The 22,219-nt window shown below is 40.0% G+C and overlaps 2 protein-coding genes across 2 annotated transcripts; both read left to right on the plus strand.

Moving 5' to 3' along the window:
- The first annotated feature begins 16,697 nt into the window (after positions 1-16,697).
- Positions 16,698-19,285, plus strand: LOC149193763 (uncharacterized). The gene is made up of 2 exons (XM_089407428.1): positions 16,698-17,589; positions 18,249-19,285. The coding sequence occupies exons 1-2, from the start codon at positions 16,698-16,700 to the stop codon at positions 19,283-19,285; spliced, it is 1,929 nt and encodes a 642-aa protein (XP_089263554.1).
- Positions 19,286-19,400: 115 nt separating this feature from the next.
- On the plus strand, positions 19,401-20,870 carry LOC149193764 (uncharacterized). Its single transcript, XM_089407429.1, has one exon. It carries the CDS (start codon positions 19,401-19,403, stop codon positions 20,868-20,870), a length of 1,470 nt encoding a protein of 489 aa, XP_089263555.1.
- The last annotated feature ends 1,349 nt before the right edge of the window (positions 20,871-22,219 follow it).

The raw sequence follows: 22,219 nt of genomic DNA on the forward strand, positions 1-22,219 counted from the left end.
TATGTCCTTGTATTCTTCCACGACCTTATCCACTTTCTTATGTTGCGGGGAGGAACCCTTCCCGAGGGCCATGGATGTGGCCACGATATTCCCCTTACTTTGAGATCGAATCAGAAAGAAAACAAATTTCCTAGTCTGGGAGATGATCTTACTGTATTGCTTAGAAAATATGAAAGAGATGATGGTAAGTGGGGCTACCTCTGGTATCCTGTATAGCTTATTGCCCAAATTAATAATAACAATGCGAAGCCTAGACTCATACACAACATGATACTTCCACAAGCATAGTTGGCCTAATAAAACATCATAAACTTCAAGAGTAGCAATATCACATAGCACCTCATCCATGAAGGGCTTGATTTTGTAAGGAAGTCAACACTGTTATGCAGAGATCTCGTCCTTCGTGAAGCCACCCGATGGTGTACGGTTGTAGGTGTGGCATGGTTAGTAGGCCCAACCACTTGACAACCTCTGGTGACATGAGGTTCTTTTGGCTCTCGCAATCGATAATTAAATGCAGCGGAGAACCCTTCACCCACGTCTATGAGTGGAAGAGACTCTCCCCCTCCTCTATATCTTTGGGCTCGATCGTCTAGATCTTGGTGGTGGAAACGGTGGCATTTGGATCTGCATCAATAATCTTCTTCCCTTTGTTATTCCTCTTGTCAATTTTTGACTCAGATTCAAAACATGCATCTGACTCATAAGCCTTCAGTTCGGACACTAGTGACATCTTGGCTTAACACTCACTTGTGTTGTGAGTGGGGCTCTAATGGAACTCAAACCACTTTCCTGTGTCCTTCTTTATCTTCGTGGTGTTTTTCTTTGCTTGCATCTTTAGCAGGTTGTCCTGGGTCACCCTGCCTTGGATTTTTCATTTGTTATGTGGTTTGGGGGTGCTCTTGCCCTTATTTTGATTCATAGATCAAAAGTTTTGTTTTTTTTGTTTTTTTTTTGTTTTTTTGGTTCAATCTTGGCAGCATATCGGTATGTTGCACCAAGTGAGGAGATGTCTAGGACCTCCATTTATTCATAAATGTATTTATGCAGACATTCGTGGTAGTTGAGCACCAGATATAGCTCAGAGTTTTTGATACCCAACTAACATAATGTTGGGTCCCTATAATACTAGTGATTACCCCATTAATATTGTAGTTGCACCCCCTTATTATATTGTTGTACCCATGTAGTCCCCATATTGTTATTATTGTGCCCCATAGAAGCCCACTATTGTTATTATTATGCCCTTACATTATTATTGTTATGTCGGCTCTGATTATATTATGACCCCTTAGACTCCTATATATAGAAATGAGGTATTTTCATTTGTATCATCCAAGAATTGTTCATTTATGTAATGTAAATGAGGTTTCCCTCTCGAAGAGGCTGAATTCTAAGGCGTTGATCTATCTTTTCTTCAGCTGGTTTCATAACATTTGGTATCAGAGCTTTGGATTCTAGGGTTTCGCTGCTCCAAACAGGTCATCGTGGAATTTTCGCTATAACTTTTTTTCTGCGACGTTTCATAAGTGAAAAAAAAAACCCATTTGAGAAGAAATCGCACTGAATCTTGGGTCCGAATTTCAGAACTGTTTGTGCTATATTTGCGGAGATATGATCTGAGGAAGTTGGTCTTCTTGCAGACTCCTGAATTTCATTCCAAACAGGTGACCTGGGGAATAATGTCATAACTTTCTCTCTGATCATCTGATTGAAATTTCATAAGAAGGTATAGAAAGAGGACAGACTTTAGTTTCTTGTATATATTTTTCAGAGCCAAGGGTCTAAACAGTGACTCGTGGCACGTCATACAAGTTCGCTCTACTGAACTAGTCTATAATCAGGTCACTGTGGGAGATTTTGCATAACTCTTCCTTGGAGAATCCAATTTGGATCAAATTGGTGGCATTGGAAAGAGTACACAGAGGGCTACTACAGGTCGCAATTTCAGAACTGGATGATCTGAAAGTACAGAGATACATCAGAGGCAATATTGAGCTCCTACAAAGTGAAAAAATGTGTGTAGATTATTTTAAATTTTTGCTTAAGATTGGTTTGAAAATTTATTTTGAAGGAATTCAAAGGGAATAGTAGAGCATTATTATCAGTAATGGATGCCCCGAGGAAAGAAAATGCAAACACCTAGTAAGCAACCTGAAAGCCCTAGCATGACTCATGAAGAAGAGGAAGAAATGCTACATGATATATCAAAATTACAAGAACAAGTGAAACAAATGTCACGCTCACAAAAGCTAACAGAAGCTAAGATAAATGGCGTGGAATCTAAGATAAAGGGCATGGAAGCTAAGATGGACGATTTGAAGATAGATTTGAAGACAGATTTGAAGAAAGACATGGCAGATTTGAAGACAAATTTCACAAATTTTCTACAAGAAATACTTACTAATGGTGAAAAGGTTGTAAAGGAAACTGATGATGCGAACAAAAAAAATGTTAATCATGATTTCATAGACTCTAATGTGGGATCGAAGACCCACCATATTCAAAAAATCGATATGAGGAAGTTTGATGGAAAGGATCCCGCAACATGGATATTACAGATGGAGCAATTTTTCAATCTCAATAATGTGCTAAACACACAAAAGGTACGTATTGCAACTTTATATTTGGAACCAAATCAATTTGTATGGTATCAATGGCTTTGCTCTCGTAAACAAATTATCACTTGGGAAATTTTTACGGAAGAATTGACAACACATTATGAGGATACAAAAAGCAACACTTTTTTTAGCCAATTGATAAGTTTCAAACAAAAGGGTTCAATAATGGAGCACATCGAGGAGTTCAAAAAATTGAACATAAGGGTAAAAAATATTCCAGAGGAGCATAGGATTGATGTGTTCATAGGGTCTTTAAAGGATAATATCCAACATGAAATTCGCCTTTGGGAACCTGATTCATTAGAGAAGGCATTCAGGTTAGCAAGAAAAATGGACAACAAAATTATGGCAACCAAGAAGCATACCACTCACAACTACAAAGATGGAAGTGTTGTTGCTCCTAGTCTTCCACAACCTATAAGGTTGACACCACAACAAATGGAAGAAAAAAGAGCAAAAGGGCTTTGTTACAGTTGTGATAGCAAATACACTAAAGGTCACAAGTGTGTTGAGAAGAAATTATTCTACATAGATTGTGAAGAGGAAGAAGAAAAGGAGCAAGAAAGGTCAAAAGAAGAGGATATACTCTAGGAACAAAGCCTAGATAAAGAAGAAATGAATCCGACCATATCTTGTAATGCATTGGCAGGAATTACCACTCCTCAAACCATCAAGATAGAAGGACAAATCAAGAAGAAAAAGGTAATAGTGTTGATTGATTCAGGAAGTACCCACAATTTTATTGATTGTAAGGTAGCAAAAGAATTGAATTGCTTCTTATATCCAGCACCAGAGTGTCAAGTGATGGTTGCAAATGGAGGAACAATAAATTGCTCTGGAAAGTGCCATAATATCAGGCTATCGATGGGAGAATATGTATTGACTAGACCAATGCTTTCCATTCCAATGGGAGGTTCTGATGTTGTACTAGGAGTCCAATGGCTACAATCCTTGGGTACAATAGCTTTTAATTTTCAAGAACTTTTCATGAAATTTTCTATGGAAGGAAAGGAAGTTGAATTAAGGGTAATTGCAGGGAAACCAGGAAAGGTAATCAGCTCTAACGGTATGACAAAGCTTCTAAAAAAGGAACAAAGGGGTGTAATTGCACAATTATGTTCGCTAGATGTTTCCACATTGGAATCATCTATTTCTTCAGATCTCCAAAAAGTCTTGAACAATCATTCCAAGGTATTTGAGACTCCCAAAAGTCTCCCACCTATTCATGATCATGATCATGCTATTCATCTGATTCCAGGAAGTGTTCCTCCAAACATTAGGTCGTACAGATATCCCTATGCCCAAAAGAGTGAAATTGAACGTATGGTTGCAGAAATGCTAGAGGCTGGTATAATTCAACTGAGTCAAAGTTCTTTCTCTGCTCCAGTAGTATTAGTGCACAAGAAGGATGGATTATGGCGCATGTGTCCGGATTATAGGGAGCTCAACAAGCTCACTATTAAAGATAAGTTTCCCATTCCTGTCATTGATGAATTACTGGATGAATTGCATGGATCAATTTACTTCACCAAGTTGGATCTTCGTTCAGGATATCATCAAATCAGAATGAAGACTGAGGAAATTCCAAAAACAGCGTTTAGAACTCATGAGGGTCATTATGAATTTTTGGTCATGCCTTTTGGCCTTACCAATGCACCTTCAACATTTCAAGGTTTGATGAATTCCATTTTCAAACCATTCCTTAGAAAATTTGTGTTAGTATTTTCTGATGATATACTAATCTACAGTAAGTCTTGGAAGGATCATGTTGAACATGTTGACAGGGTGCTACAACTATTGGAGGAGAAACAATTATATGCAAAAAGATCCAAATGTTTCTTTGGAGTACAAGAGGTGGAATATTTGGGTCATATTGTATCTCATGAAGAAGTTAAGGTAGACCCTAGCAAAATTAAAGCCATTAAGGAATGGGAAATCCCCACATCCATAAAGCATCTGCGAGGATTTCTCAGGTTGACAGGGTATTATCGCAAGTTTGTTAAGAATTATGGGAGAATAGCAGCACCTCTAACAACATTATTGAAGAAAGATGCATTTTCATGGACTCCAAAAGCAACAAAGGCCTTCGAACATCTTAAAGAGGCAATGTGCCAAGCACCGGTCTTAGCTACACCAGACTTCACAAAAACCTTTATTGTGGAATGCGATGCTTCAGGAAATGGAATTGGTGTTGTTTTAATGCAAGATGAAAGACCCATTGCTTTTGAAAGTCGTCCAATCAAGGGAAAGTTTTTACACAACTATTTATGAGAAGGAGATGTTGGCAATACTCCATGCACTTAAGAAATGGCGACCCTACCTAATGGGAAGACACTTCAAGGTAAAAACAGATCATGATAGCCTTAAATACTTTTTAGGACAAAGATTATCGTCTGAAGAGCAACAAAAGTGGGTCACAAAGATGTTGGGTTATAACTTTGAAATCATCTACAAAAAAAGGAAGCAAAATGTGGTGGCAGATGCACTCTCAAGAAAGGATGAAGACGTGGAAGCATTGTTGTGCACTATTTCTATTATCCAACCAGATTGAATAAACGAAGCAAGGGAGGAATGGAAGAATGACGAAGAAGTGTGGGCACTTATTCGAAAGTTACAACAAGATTCCAATACGTCTGATACATTTAGCTAGAAAAATGATTCTTTATGGTACAAAGATCGCTCATACCTCTGTAAGAATTCCCAACTAAAACAAAAGATTCTTATGGAATTGCACACTTCTCCCTTAGGAGAGCACTCAGGATTTTTAAAAACTTACCACAGGGTTAAGAAGGAATTTTTTTGGGATGGCCTTAAATCGGATATTCAAAAGTTTGTGGCAGAATGTTTGGGTTGCCAACAAAATAAAGTTGAAACAATTAAGACCCCGAGTCTATTACAACCTTTATCCATTCCAAGCCAACGTTGGGAGGAGGTTTCAATGGATTTTATCACAGGTTTACCCAAGTCTGAGGGAAGGAGTGTCATCATGGTGGTAGTTGACAGACTTACCAAGTATGCACACTTTTGTGCATTATCACATCCATTCAAAGCCAGTACAGTATCTACTGCATTTATGGAAACAATTCAAAAGCTACATGGAAACCCAAAGATTATTGTAAGTGACGGAGATCCCATTTTCACTGGAAATTTTTGGACAAAATTATTTTCTTGTCTTGGTACTCAGTTAGCTCATAGCTCATATTATCATCCTCAATCTGATGGGCAAACCGAGATAGTAAACAAATGTTTGGAAGGATATCTTCGTTGCTTTGTATCTGATAAACAGACACAATGGGTCAAATGGTTGCCTTTGGCTGAATGGTGGTATAACACTTCCTTCCATACAACAACAAAAATGACCCCATTTATGGCACTTTATGGATATCAGCCACCATCCATCACATCATATTTAAGAGAAAATTCTAAGGTTCAAGCAGTGGAACATCACATCGAACATCAACAACAAGTCCTCCAACTCTTAAAGGATAACCTCGTGTTGGCACAGAATAGAATGAAACAACAGGCAGATCAACGTCGCAGCGAAAGAAGTTTTGATGTAGGTGATTGGGTATTCCTACGGCTACAACCATATAAGCAAATGTCCCTCAAGCAAGCTAAGAAGGATAATAAATTATCACCAAAGTATTATGGTTCGTAGAAGGTGTTGCAAAAGATTGGTACTATGGCATACAAATTGGAGGTTCCTGCAGCTTCTCGATTGCACCCAGTTTTCCATGTTTCGTGTTTAAAGAAGGTTATAGGCGACAAGCTCCCAGTTCAAACAATATTGCCAGAACTTGAAGAGGAAGGAAAAATTATATTGGAACCGGAAGCAGTCACAGAAACAAGAACTCGACATCTACGAAATCGATCAATTTCGGAGTATCTTATCAAGTGGAAGAACTTATCTGTTGAAGATTCCACATGGGAGGATGAGAATTTTATACAGAAGCATTCAGAACTACTCAAGCGTTGAGGACAACACTTTTTTGAAGGAGAGGGGCATGTTGGGTCCCTATAATACTAGTGATTACCCCATTAATATTGTAGTTGCACCCCCTTATTATATTGTTGTACCCATGTAGTCCCCATATTGTTATTATTGTGCCCCATAGAAGCCCATTATTGTTATTATTATGCCCTTACATTATTATTGTTATGTCGGCTCTGATTATATTATGACCCCTTAGACTCCTATATATAGAAAGGAGGTATTTCATTTGTATCATCTAAGAATTGTTCATTTATGTAATTTAAAGGAGGTTGCCCCCTCGAAGAGGCTGAATTCTAAGGCATTGATCTATCTTTTCTTGAGCTGGTTTCATAACACATAAAGTATGAAAAACATTTGTGATCTCATGCACATCTTGGTCCCTTTATTTTCGTAGTGTGGTCCACTATATCTACTTATCCTCATAGCTCCTCACAGGGTAATAATGTTCCTTGACAACTCTTAGAAAGAGTTTCAAGAGGGGGCGAATCTAAATAGATAAGGTTCCTCGACCCTTTTCTCACAGTAAGTTTCCTATTAGTCCTTAACATGGGGAGAAACCTTAAGCAGTGCAAAAGTAATCTTCTCCCTATTGGAGAAACTATGGACCGAAAGGTAACCTTCCAACAAATTCAACCTTTTATCTACAATATCTGCATCTATTTTACCTTCGAATATAGGGATATTGAAGTTTACTTGTACCTTGAAGGGGGCGGCGTCTCCGAAGTGACTGTTGGATGAAGATGCGTCACCGGTGGGCATCCGTCGAAGGATTTGGGAAAAGTTATCCATCATTGTGTTCCTTTGTCGCTTGAAGGATTCTTCAAGTAATATTTTAAAAGGATATCCTGCTCCCTCGTCTTTATTTTCTTCCGTCATGGGAAGTTGTTGGGGTCGTCAAGGCTGGTCTTGCAAAGGTTCAACCAGTTTGAGCCCTAACTCCTTATACCCCAACCTCGTTGGGGACATGTACAGAAAAACAAACAAAGAGAAAACCGCTATGATAACACTGATCCAAATTTATGAAGGAATGAAATGAAATATATATATGAATATAAACACAAATATACAACGAAAACAAAACTTCAATTCATTAATAAAAAAGTACTGAAAATCATTTACATGCAAAATGGAAATAAACTAGCTTAGGCGATGGTAGCTTATCTATGAGGAGAGATGTGGCAGCTACATGCCTTTTGAATTATGTTACAATGAGGCTTGAAGGCCTATTTATTATTGATAAATAACAAAAAACCCTAAACATCCAAAAACCTAACTCTAGGAGATGAAGCACCAAAATTATGTGGGCCTTGTTGGGGTAAATTGGTACATCAAATTCTCGGGGTTGTAACTTTGGCATACGATCTCTATTTGACGCGTATGATACGTTGTTAGAAATATCTATTCGAGGACTACAAATTTCAACTCCATACCCCAATCGAATGCTATTAATTTTCCTGTTTTCTAAAAGGAACGTTGTTTAGGGCCTCAAAACAACTTCGAAAGTTCATGACCCAAAAAAATTGCCAAAAATAGTAAACTGAGCTACAATTAAGGAAATTGAAAGAGACAATGGTGAGGGTCCAAGTGGAATAGGTGGGTGGCCACTAATATCCACCTGGATCAAAGAGACCACACGATAGTGATACCTCTAATCCAAAGAAGGAATTGATTCCCTTTATAAATATTTATCCTTATGACTTATAGTTAGTTATTATGGCTCCTTCTTCACAGGTGGTAAGAGATTGAAAGGAATAAAGGGAAAATTGGATCAATTGAATATTATTTTCTAAAGGGACATAAATGTCAGATATATTAATTGTGTGATTATATTCTTGTAAATGCAATCTACACCTATACTATTGTAAGCATTGTATGCACTTGTACTTACTTTTTATTTGCTATTGTGCTTTGAGCAGAAAGAATGTGAATTTATTTTTATTAGAAGAATATACAACTAGGCCAGTCTCACACTCAGTGACCTGGGGTTGATTCTGATTGCTACCTCTATAACCTCTAGTTGAGGGTTAGGCAAGTGAAACACCCATGGGGTTTGAAATCACTGACCATTACACAAAAATATTCTTAATAGCACACCCATTCATTGACTATTCTAGGAACAGTGGGAAAGAACGTGATTTCTTTTTATAATATAATAAAAAGTGCAATTTTTTCTTGGAAAGAAATACATTTAAAACCATGTATGTCTTGTGTTTGTACCATGATCTATGTTGAGAAAATCCTCTATATTCTTCTTAGGTGTCAAGAATTGAGTGAAATGCATTATATTACCTTAGCTATGAGGCTAATGTTCTAGTCAACTAATTTAAAGAATAGGTAGGAAATAATTTGGGTACAAGACATCAATATATATTTGATAATTACAATTAGCAATTTCCCCTAAAAGGTGCGAAGGCACACGAGAGGAATATGCCAACTAAGTAATATGCAACCAAGTGTCAACTAACAAGAAACCAAAATATGAACTAACATGCCCATTAACATTTTGAAATAATAACTTCCCTTACAAAATTATATAAATTAAATTATTCTAACAAACTTCAATTAGAAAAATAAAGAGGCAAGTAAAAATGTAAACATAATAATCACTGGTGAATACAACATTCAAACTTCAACGTGAAAGAAAATGGCAAGTGAAAACTCAAATGTCATAATCACTCATGAAAGTAAAATAGTTTTACTTTAGAAATATCATCTTTCATGAAGTCTCCCAACCACTAACACAAAGAGAAACCCTTATATGTTTTGTAAAGTACCATGGGTTTAAAAAAAAACATGGTCCAAAACCCAAGTTAACATAAAACTTCATGCATAAGGCATAACACTTTCAAATATCTAGAGGGGCAAGATATAACCATTGTCGCACAATTATTTTATTTCACTGGGAAACATGCATATATAAAGTTAGAAAATAATTTCCTATGGTCTAGCTTATATCCATCTGTGAGTATAGTTCACTTACCACTAAAGAATGTATTGATGAAACCAAGAACATTTGAAGTGAATCCCAAAACTATCGAACCCTTCTCCAAAAAATCCCAAGATTTTTTTGGCTTTGCTTTAGTTCCTGTAGACAAAGAGCTTCTCACTTGTGTTTCCATCATCGTTCCTAAAGGGGATCCAGAGTATCCATTTGAGGTGGACATGTGGCCACAAGGCACTTCAAGTGGTGATATCAATAACATTATCATCTCTTCTAGTGGATTTATAATTGAGGTGGACATGTAGCCGTGGGGAACTTCAAATGGAAATACAGATTGAATTCTCATCTCTTCCAGTGGATCGACAGCTGAGGTGGACATGTAGTTGAGGGGCACTTCAAGTGGCGATATCGATTGCATTCTCATCTCTTCCAACAAATCGACAGGGTGTAGAAATCTTTCAGAACAACACATCCCACGAGGAGTAAAATCTTGATGGCAACAATGATCCCTTTGTTGACTACAGAGGCATCAAAGGCTTCTACTCATGGGATTCATTTTTTTTTCTTTCATGGTCGCTATTAGTTTGAAATTCCTCCTCTGGTGCCTCCTATTCTTCAGAAGAGTATCCCTACATGAGTGCTAGACTCATCTCCAAAACCTACATGAAACCATGGGTTTGTGCTGGCATGCGCTAAAACCACAATGAAAGAACCAAGTGAGAGTTCTTTGTCATTGTTGTTCGTCTTTCTCTTCCCCTGTATGCTTTGTGTTCTCAAGAAACATTGCCAACCACTTCAAAAGGATTTTGTGATGATTTTTGGGAATCTCTAGCGTGCCCATGGAACCCAACAAGAACTATATTACAACTTGCAACAAATAATTGAGTGTTTACAGGCTTGGAGTAGATTGTCTCGTGGGTTGTTGGATCATCAGCCAATCCATTCATCAAATTGAGGGGCAATAAGCAAAGAAGACATCTTGCTCGTTCTGCAAAGGTTAGTGCTCTACTGGCCTTTCTCACAAGGGTTTGGTATCCTCCTACCATTTTCAAGTCATGGTCGGGGAACAATCCTTGCAGTGGTTGGATTGGGTTACATGTGGGGCAGATGGAAATTTTTCTACACTAATTATGTCTAAGTGTGAGCTATCTTATATCATAGATCCTACTGTTGGAAATTCAACTTTCTTGACTATATTGAAGTTGAACGATAATGAGCTCATAGGGACAATTGCGAAGAACTTGTCGAGATTAAAAGAACTGAAGGAATTGGATGTGAGTAACAATAATTTGAACGGAACATTTCTAGTTTTTGGTATGCAAGTAGGGGTTAATACGCAGGGGAATTAGTTTCCTCCTAGTTCTGCCCCTTTTAGTAATAAAAGCAATAATGGATCTAGATCTCCATCTGGGTTTGCTAAAAGTGCAAGGACTTACAAAAAGGAAGAAGGTATTAAGTATTATTGTTGGGATTTAGTTGGTTGTGTTGTTTTTATGATCTCTACAGTGCTACGGTTATATTTTACTTGAAGAGGATGAAACCCAAATTCTGAACGTTGTTGTCACATACCCAGGCAACTCTATTGGTTTCAAACAATGGAGTAGGGAGTGGTAAATTTAGTAGAAACTTGGTTGGTTTTCATGGAAACATCGTTTATTCGTTAGGGGTTCTTCAAAAGACCATAGATAATTTTAGCCCTGTAAATTTTTTGGGAAAAGGAGGGTTTGGATTTATTGATGAAGGTAAGCTCGAGGATGGTTCGATGATTACAGTGAAGAGAATGGATCTTCAACTTGTGAGTAGCAAAGGACTACAAGAGTTTCAGGTAGAGATCAATATGTTGAGCAAGGTATGCCATCAAAATCGTGTTGCACTCCTTGAGTATTGCATTGAGAAAAGTGAAAGGTCTCTTGGATATGAATCCATGCCTCAAGGCACGCTAAGGCGACACCTTTTCCATTGGGAGAAAAATTGGCTCAAGCCTCTTAGTTTGATCGATCGAATTCTTATTACTTTGGATGTAGTTCATTGGATGCAATACTTACACAACATGGCTTACAAAATTATCATTCAAAGGAACTTGAAGCCTTCACATATCCTTTTGGATGACAGATTGGGAGAAAAAGTCTCTGATTTTGGTCTTGTAAAGCTTGCACCTGAGGATAAAGTATTCATGGAAACAAGATTTCCTGGAACATTTGGAATGATACAATAAAAGTGGTGGAGAGAGTGGGGGGATACTGGGGCAAGAGAACAATCATCCTTTAGGTGGGTTAATAGGAATGATGGACAAGGAGGAGATCAATAGGTTGAGGTGGAGGTGGACATAGAGTCCTCCTCTTCCTCTTCCTCACATAAGCTATGGTGTAATTGGGATGAACATGTGGTTATGGAACAACATAGGCTAATAATAACATATCCCATATTGGATTGATTTGATGTCGAGGCCATGGAGGTACCCAATGCCCATAAATTAAATTCCAAGGTAATATCCTCACATGGACCTCCTTTATCCTGCTTTTCACTTTCACACTATTATGAAAATTTCTCATTTCTAGTTCACAAAAATTCCTTTCTTTCATAAAAAAGGAAATTATCTTGTGGGATGAAAATTAAAATTTCATAGACATACACTTCTTCCTTCTCTTCTTGGAATGCCATACAAGATTTGCAAGTGAAATACACAATTGTAGTGATAGAAACAACCAACATGTATTGTGTTGCTCTTCATTTGAAGGGAACGCCTTTAGGAATCCCTCCAAAGGGAGTAAAATGAACCCTAGAAAGGGCATCAAACTCTTGGAATTTGGACATTATTTCTAATTGTCATCACACTGATCTAAATTTGTCAATGATGTCATCTCGTAAGTAGATAATGGACATTTTACTTATATTTGAGAGAAGATAATTTTTTGCTATCAAGAACAAATGTGTCTAGGGTCATTTCTGGAAACCTATATCTCGAAGTAAATTACGTTAGCTATGTAAAAATTTATAGCAATGAACTGTAAAAATCTTTGAAGTAAGTGATCACCCATATTAAGGCAAGAAAGTAGAATGAAATAAGAACTATAGTCAAATTTAATGTTGAATCCTGACGAAATGAGAAATGTGGTCTAATCGAAAACATTGGTGTGGCTGATCCAAGTATACCAACCAATAGTAATGTGGTTGTCTTAGTTCTACAATATATCCACCATCACCAGCAAGTTTCATGATAGATTAATTTCTCCTCTGCAATCACTACACTACCAATATAGGAGTAGATTCACCTTCAACCTATATTTGTAACATGCATCACGATGTTCTCAAATCTCCTAATTCTTAGTACCAATCTAAATATCGTAAAGATGAGGACAATGATTTCAGATGTACATTCCATGATAGCTCTTAATCATTCTGCTTTAAATTCTCTTGTTGGTGGTTGTCTCAACTCATTATTCATCTATATTTTTCCTTAAACCCATGGTCTTTGGACTCGAGGTGTCGCGCCCCACAACCTTTATTTTGGTATGCTCATAGGCCTGCATCTCTTTCACAGTACCCTTTAAACCTATCATTATCATCGAAATTGACAAATATTCCCACTTCCAACATTTTATTTCTTATCTTTATATATATATATATATATATATATATAGACATAATATTTTTATTACCATTATATATATATATATATATAATGGTAATAAAAATATTATGTCTACCTGGGGAATCCTCCACAGAAAGAAAGTTGGGTGGTTATGGTGACATAGCCTTTCGGCCAAACATTACAAAATTAAAATTTTCTCTATGGATGACTTTTGAGCAGTGATTGGATAATTCATTCCACCACGCTCAGTTTTGGTTATGCTTCCTTTGTTGGCCAAAGTATGCATGGACTTAATTATGCTCCCTTGAAATTTGTAGCCACCACTTGGATACAACCACAATTTATTTTTTGTTGCTTTATCCTTTTTGGGAAGAGGAAGCTTCTACAAAATATCTCTTCATGTTCCAATTTGATAATTTACTAATGTCAATTTATTTACCATGCCAAACTATATTTTGATAAACAATCAACGAATGAAGTGGCATTGAATCCGACATCATCTCTCAGTGCTCATAAAGTGCACAAATGACATATAAACAAATGTTTTTTCTCAACCGTTATATGACACACTTGAAAACATATTATGTGTTGGCGATTATTGTAAGTATGAAGCATAACTACACCTCTGTGAATCTTGTGGGTAAATCTAAACAGTTCCACATGACCTTCTAGAACCACTAGAAGTTTCCTTGTTTGGGCATTTTTCATTTCCAAAACCGATGATGAGTCTGTTTCTCTTGACACGTATGTAACAAGACAATCCCGTCCTCAAATTATCACAGGTGGCATGGAATCTCAACCATTTTTCATTCACATGGGAAACAAATACATATAATCTATCAACCATGAATGATCCACCAATGCCCTAATCACTTACAAATTTAGTAACCTTTCCTCAAATCTTACGACTTTTAACGATGTCGTTAATGTGATTTTCAATTATTTTCGATCTCTACTTTGATATTGGACTCCAAAGAAAATAATGTTTACCCAATATAATGATGGAGACCAGTAGTAAAGTGGGAAAGAATTCAACCATGGAAAACAATCATTAGCACTCAGCTATGGATCATGAATGAATGAAAATTAAATGTAACTCTAGGAGTAGCGGGAAACTGATGGCAATGGTGGAGACCTTATTCTTCACGCACTTATTGGTGATGAGTTTTGGAAACAAGAGAGGACCATTGCTCTCATAGAAGAAAAATGTAGCTACAACGCATCCATTTACAACCAGGTTCCTTTCTAGGATTATCTCTACTTTGGTTCCTTAATGTATGGTGACATCAATGATCAGAGAATGCGAGAGTGGATGGCTTATCATGCTGAATTATTTGGACCTAGGTCACACTTTGTTTTGCATAGTGCAGGCGGAGTAAATCCCCAAGTTAGAAAGGTTTTGGAGTCATGGATTAGGGTAGTTCAAGTGACATTGTATAATGTAATTGAGCAAGAAAAATATGACGAGTATTACCATAATCAATTCCTCATTGTGAATGCCTGTTTGCACAGGTAGAAATTCATGGAAAATTAGAATTTCTTCTTCGATGTAGTTGAATGTTTGTATATTCCCCACTGGAAACACTAAAATATGTGTTGAAGGAGCTCTCTGGATATACCCAGTTCACCATTGAGCAATATTCCATGTCCAACAAGCTTTGCTTGCCGAACAAACTGCACAACTCGACCAATAATGCTTATTCTAGGTAGCAATTGTTATGGTTCCAATTAAGTAGAATTAAAGATTCGATTATGTTTTTTGGATTTGAAATTTAATGTAATAATTATGTTGCACTGGAAATGGGGATTTTAGCAGTTGGTATTCAATGATGCAAGGAGAGCGATAAGGAGGGACCACAAGTATGTAGTGTGGCCTAGAAATGAGTTTGCAACTGGAGTTCATATGTCTAAAAATGTGATAGGGAAACACAACACAAAACTGAGGGTAAGATACATTATTACCATTATCACAACACAAACACTAGTAGAGGAGAACCTTCCCAAGGAAGAGGACCTCAATGCTTTGACCTTTGTTCTCTGCAACGATGATCTCACTAACATGATGGAAGAATATGATAAGCTCGAGGTGGTGGAGGGATTCATGGGGTTGTGGGTTTTTCTGTTCTCGTCCATGGAGGGTTGAATCATCTTACAAAAAGCTGGAAGGAACATTCGAATATCGTTGGGGGTGACAATGATGATTCCACATGTCATATTTTCATAGGAGGGAGGAAGACAAAAATGACACTTTGTGATTGGATGGGTTGAACAATGTCTACCCAGCCCCACCTTGAAAAGAGACACCTTTGGTGTAACTAGTTGAGTCCATAAAGTGTTAAAAATTGCCAAGATGAAGACAATATCATTTGGGCTATATGTTGCCCTGCATAAATCCATTTGAAATTTGAATTTGTTAAACATTAAAAAGGCAAAAAAAGGTATAACCCTTTTTTTTAAATATTTGTAAATTTTATAAATATTTTATAATAATTCAAAATAGTAAAATTATATATATATATATATATGGAATTCCATTCTCAGTGCAAAAGTTGATGAATGTGTTTTTAACATATTCTCCGCCGAGAGCGGGCTCTGCATGAACAGCCATGAAACCCTTCTGACGGGGTTTGCAGGCCGGCCCACGGCCCTGTAAACCCCCACACCTGTACTCATCTCCCGTCATCTCCCGGTTTTTTATTGGCCCACGAGCTGGTACTCTGGTCCCCCGCGTCCTGTGTTTCCCCCTCCCTTTTTACCCTGGCTCCTCCCGCGTTTTTCGCACTTTCACCTTGGTTTTTCTCCCCCGAAGTTTTCACTGCCCTCCCTGCATCGGAACGGAGACCCCCCACTGCTCGGCCGACAGCTCGAAGGCGTCGTTTTCACTGCCAAAGGAGAACGTGACCCGCAGCAAGATATTCTACAGGCTCAGCCCAAAACGGTTATCCCCGCTGTCGGTGCCGACGCTATACGGTTACCTGGTTTCGAGGAATACTCTATCGGGCGGTTACCTGTATTTCGAGGAGGGCACCTTGCAGCTGTCGACATGGACACAGAGGAAGTAGATTATTCGGAGTCCCCGCTGGCGGAAAGCTCCATCTGGCGCTCCACGTTTACTTCATCAGAGGGTTTGCACAGCGGGAATTTATCTGCTAGTTTTGAGCATCTGTCGCCCACTATCGACCCGTCGCTCCCCACCTCTCTTTACCCTGGCGAGCCCTCCTCCTGGAACTCCTTCGCGGTCCCCTCGCCGGCTTCACTGGGTTTCCTGGCGGACTGCTTACACTCCTCCCCGGTTGGTGTTTCCCCCCAAGCGCCGGTTATCCCCTCCCTTCCCCTGCCCCCGGAAACCTCTTTGGGGCTCCCTTCCCTCTCGGCAGCAAACCCTACCATCTCGATATCAAACCCTCCCTCGGGCCCTTCCGCTCCCTCGGGTAGTTACCACGCGGTCCCTCCCCTCCCTGAAGCCATCCCCTCTTTTGGGACTAACCCCCTTCCCCCCCCCCTGTTCCCCCCCCTGTGGGCTCTCAGGCCACTGCAAACCCGGGCCGCATGTCCTCCCGCCCTGCCAAGAAGCAGCGTTGTTTCAAATCCACTGCGGAGGACGTCTTCCTGCGGCTGGAAGAGGATATTCAGTGGGGAGACGCCATGGATCTGGCGGACTGTGTCCTTGTGGGACGGATTAGAGGCAGACACGCAACGGCTGCAAAAATCAAGCAATGGGCGACCGAGATTTGGGGGCAATATCTTGTGGAGATCCCATCGGTACAGACGTTCGTACGAGGATGGTTTGCGCTCAGATTTGCAAGGGCGGACCACACGAGCTGGGTTCTTTCCTCGTTCTGGCATTTTGAGAAGGCCCCGGTCCTCCTCAAACGGTGGACGCCCCTCTTCGACCCGGAGACGGAGCTTTTGGGCATTGGACCAGTTTGGGTTAGGCTTCCGGGCTTGCCCTTGCAGTACTGGTCGGAAGATATTTTCAAAAGAATTGGGAATGCCCTCGGAACTTTCATGGAAACAGATAAATCCTACATCTCGACGGGCTCTATGGCTTTTGCAAGGATCCTAGTACATATGGATACCAGAGGGGGAGTGCCTGAACATATTACTATTCAATGGAAAGCCACTTCTAGGAAGCAGAAGCTGGATTATGAGGGCATACCCTACAGATGCAGAAGGTGTCACCAGGTGGGACATCTATATAAGGACTGCCCCCTCCTCCAGAAGACTCAGCAGACAGCTACAGGCCAGGATTTACCCTCCTCTGAGGGGATGCCAGACCCTCCGGCTGCTATGGCACCGAGAACGGATCATATCATCACCTCGGATACGGTGGAAGCGCCCTCTGCACCTCGCCGCAGGAAGCAAGCATCAAATGCGCCCCGGCCTCCATCTCCTCCTCTGACGCGCTCAAAAGCTGCAAAGGGAGCGGTCTTCTCCTCGGGTATGTCCTCTTCTTCGTCTGCCTCTATTTCACATTTTGCATCATTGAGTTTATCTTCTGCTGGCATCCCCCCCCCTATCAGGCTCCCCCCTCCCTCATCCCCGTCAGCCCTGGACCTGGTTAAGGTGGCCTGCTCATCCCTCCCCCTTCTCGGCTCGCTATATGTATCTTGCCCCATCCCTCGACCTACAGGCCCACCAACAATATCCTCTGTCCCCTCTTTCCCCCACCCCTCTTTTCCCTCGCCGTCTCCCTCTGTAAACTCGTCCCCGAGATACCCTACCCGTTCGACCACAAAGCTAAAAGTCTCGGACTCCATAGGGATGCCGTTGGAATCCCATCTCCTTTCGCCCAAGCAGGGGCGTGGTCGACCTTCCTCAAAGTCGATAGCACAAAAACAAACGGAGGAAGACATCCTCCTCGGCAAGCAGCAAACTCTTCCCAGGGCCCTTAGAGCACAAGATACCCTCCCCCACCCCCCTCCATGATAATTTTATCCTTCAACTGTAGAGGGTTGGCCAGCCCGGATAAAAAAGCGGCCCTGAAGCGACTCTTACTCTCAAACCCTGTGGACATTATCTTCTTACAAGAAACTTTATGCAAAGCGGACACAGCATCCTCCATTCTTGGCTTATGGTTACCTGGGTGGACCTTTACAGCCATTGATGTATCTGGCCGCTCAGGAGGCATTGCTATGGGATTCAAGAACAACTCTATTTTGCTAAAAAACATCTGGGGTGGAGGGGGTTTTCTGGGGGCAGATATATACTCGAGAGATCTGGAGGAAAATCTCAAAATTATAAATGTTTATGGCCCCTGTCTAAACAGAGAGCTATTCTGGCAAAAGCTCCTAGATTCCCCACTCCTACAAGCTGAGAATATTATCTTGGGAGGAGATTTAAATTTCTCAATAGGCTTCTCCGAATCTTGGGGACATCTGGCTCAAATTGACCCCCTCTCTGATTTTTTTGGGCAACTGCTTGAAGATCGTCATTGGATTGATCTCCCTTCTGCAAAACTCCAATACACTTGGAAGAACAATAGAACTGGGGACCAAAGCCTAGCGAGAAGGCTGGATCGATTCATCATGAAGGAAGGGCTCTGTTCCCAATATCCTAGGTCTCGTCAATGGGTGGGAAGTGGAGGGATCTCGGACCATAGGCCCATTTTCCTGGAATTAGAAGCAAGACAACGAGCCCAAAATGCCCCTTTCAAATTCAATGCAACTTGGCTCCGGGATCCTTCTTACATAAAATTGATATCGGATTTCTGGAAAACACATCCGATCTCAGAGAATATGGACCCAGCCAAAGGTTTGGTTAGAAACCTCTCAGAAATCAAAGGAAAATCAAGAGAATGGGCGAAATCAAAGAGAAAACAGGATGATCAGACTTTATCTTGGGCAGAACAAGCAATTGAGGCTCTTGAAGCAAATTCAGATGGAACTTATATATCCCCTGATCAGAAGTCCTTGTATGAAGACCTAATCAAAAGGAGAACCCAGATTCTCAGAGACAGGGAGGACTCCTGGAGACTAAGAAGCAGAGCCATATGGCTCAAGGAGGGGGATGAGAACTCTAAATTTTTCCACCGTTTTGCAAATGGGCGAAAGGCAATCAACACTATTTGGGAGTTGCAAGATGAGCAAGGACATCAGGTCAGCAGCCAGGCAAAGACATCAGGACACCATAGCTAAACCAAAAAAATGGGGAGGATGGGGAATTAAGAGATTAGATTTATTTGCAAATTCTCTTGCTGCAAAAATGGGATGGCAACTCCTCACATCAAATAGTCTCTGGCAGAAAGTAGTTATGGAAAAATATATTGCTCCGGAAAGCATCTTCAGCTGGATTCGAAGGGAACACAGGGGAAGTGGTAGTCACTCCATCATTTGGAAAGCTGTCCTAAATTCTCTTCCCCTAATTCGGGAGGGACTGACATGGAGAATAAAACAGGGAAACTCTGTCCGCATTGGCGTCGACCCCTGGATTGGTTGTGGAAACATGCAAAGACTATCAGAACAGCTCCTAACACACCTAAGGGATCAAGGCGCCACGCTTATTGCTCACATTGCAGACCAAGGAAATTCCAGTTTCCTTCATCAGGCCTGGAGGACTTCTCAAGACCTCCACATTCCGGAACAATGGAGACAAGAATGGGCATCATTCACTGAGGCTCTCTCACAAGCTCACATCAGAATATCGGAGGGAGAAGATGAGATAGTCTGGGCCCTAGCTAAATCTGGTACATACTCCCCAAAGGAGGGTTACATGCAGCTTATGCAAAATCACCAGCCAGACAACTCTCAGCAGTGGTGGAAAACAATTTGGCATCTAAAAGCAGCCCCCAGAACGCGGCTTCTCATGTGGGCTATTCTCTCCAACAAGATTCCCACTGGGGAAAATTTGAAAAAAAGATCCTTCCATGGACCCTTCTGGTGCCATCTTTGCAGAAGTAATGAGGAAGATACGGAACACCTTTTTCTTACCTGTCCGGCAATACAAGACCTATGGTCACTTCTCTCTTTACGCTCCCCTTCCCTCCACCAATGGCATGGGCAATCTATCACTGAGGCATGGAGCAACTGGCTGGTACAGCACTCTGGAAAAGACAAGAACATTCCTCTCCTCATGTGTTGGTCTATCTGGATTGCAAGGAACCGAGCAATTTTCGACCAAAAGATTCCCCACTGGCCTGTCACCATTGCCCACATTATTGCAGACCTTGCTCTCATTCCTGATGATCCTCCATCAGCTCCCCCTCGGTCCATTACCCCAGAACTCATAGACAAATCTTTCCCCTGGGCATATTTTGATGGCTCAGCCCAAGAGGAAGGCTGTGGGGGGGGAGGCCTCCTTTACTTGCGAGAAAATCACTCTTTCTCACTCCAAATTCCCCTGGGCAGAGGCACTAATAATTTTGCGGAGCTCACTACTGCCAAACACCTCATATCTTTTGCACTTGAGAAGGGCTGTACAAAATTACAATTGTTTGGAGATTCAATGATTGTATGCAATTGGCTCACCAGAAAATCATCTTGCACTGCTTTCTCTTTGAGACACATCCTGGATGAGGCACTCAGACTAACAGATGCTTTTGAAAAATTTGATTGTCGCCATATATACAGGGAGCGCAACACTCGGGCGGACTACCTATCCAAGCAAGCAGCGCAGAGGCAAGAAGAGGACTGGTTAATACAAGAAGATCTGGATGGCACCTACTTTCAGCACTATCACAGACCCTTTGATGACTATCAGGCTCAAAGGGATGCTCTCATCTGAAAGGGGTCCCAACATGCTCAGTTTTTACTGGTTTTTTGTTTACATGTTTTTATATATATTCTGTTATGGACTATGGTGGTAAAACACAGCTATTTTTTGTTTATTTTGGGCAGCAAGCTACAGCTGCACAGTGATGACCGAAACAATGGAAATCTTATGTAAATCTTCTCTGCTGGTTTATTTTTTTTGGATATATACCTCTCCAAACTCCCTGCGTGGACAAACAGTTTGGTGAGAGGAGTGACTATTGTCTAGCTTATCTGGTTTTTAGTTGTCTGGAACAATGAACAGTCTTTTGTTAGAAGTTTTTTGAGAGGCAAACAGCCTCAGTATGCATATGCTCAGCATCTACAGAATGTAATTTCTCTTTGATTAATAGAAATTACGACTTTTTCTACGGGAAAAAAAAAAATATATATATATATATATATATATATATATATAACAAGAAAAAAATAAAAACTTACATTTTTTAATCCTTGTTTTTTCTAAAATTATTTTCAAATTTTATAAATGCATTAAATGATTTAAAATTTTAAATTTTAAATAACTATGTTACTATTCCTTGGGGTTATTTTGATGGGGCTTCTCATGGTGATGAGATGGGGGGGCACGGCGGGCAAGCGAGCGTTTGGAGTTTGTAATGCACTTGTTCGAGCAACATCCTCATGATGTTAAGATGGGTTTGGATAGAGGTTCAAACAAATGGGCAGAATTATTAGGTTGTAGATGTCTTATAGCATTTGGTCAAGAGAAGGGTTGTGACCAACTTCAAAATTTTGGTGATTTTTTAATGGTGGTAAATTGGGTTAATGAGACTCAACAGTGTCAAAACATCTGCCTTGCTCATATTTTAGAGGATCTGTTAAGACTGAAGCTTTCATTTATTTCCTTTAAGTGCATGCATATTTACAAGGAATGAAATGGGGTAGTAGCCCGAATTTCTAAGGAAGGCCTACACTTGACTCAAGGGATGTGGTAGGTAGCTAAAGGCTTGGGAACCGATCACTGCCATCTCGACCACAAGCCATTTATGAATGAAATAAAAAATGAAGACCATGTTTAATTTTTGAAACTTTCACTTACCATTTTTTGTAATGCTTCATAACATATTAGGTCAGTATATATGTTTTGTTTATAGGTTATTGGCTTTGTCAGCACTACACTGGTATTTTTTTGTGATGTTCAGAAAAATGTAAGAAATATATGATGAAGCTAGTATATGATACTTTTTGATGTTGCAATATAGCTGCTACAAGAACTGGGTAGTTTCCTTATGAATACACATGCTCGTATGTATGTACAAAATGTAAAATTTTCACTTATATGAATGAAATTACGTTTTTGTT

This window comes from Pinus tabuliformis, chromosome 2_2 (assembly GCF_031772625.1).
Source record: "Pinus tabuliformis cultivar Carrire ecotype Pingquan chromosome 2_2, CPIR1, whole genome shotgun sequence".
NCBI classification, from domain to species: domain Eukaryota; kingdom Viridiplantae; phylum Streptophyta; class Pinopsida; order Pinales; family Pinaceae; genus Pinus; species Pinus tabuliformis.

Excerpts from the sequence above, each read along its gene's own strand:
- LOC149193764 (XM_089407429.1), top strand. The coding sequence starts at position 19,401 with ATGGAAAAATATATTGCTCCGGAAAGCATCTTCAGCTGGATTCGAAGG.
- LOC149193763 (XM_089407428.1), top strand. The coding sequence starts at position 16,698 with ATGTCCTCCCGCCCTGCCAAGAAGCAGCGTTGTTTCAAATCCACTGCG. Across the intron at positions 17,590-18,248 it reads GGGAGCGGTCTTCTCCTCGG|CCATTGATGTATCTGGCCGC; the intron begins GTATGTCCTCTT and ends GGACCTTTACAG.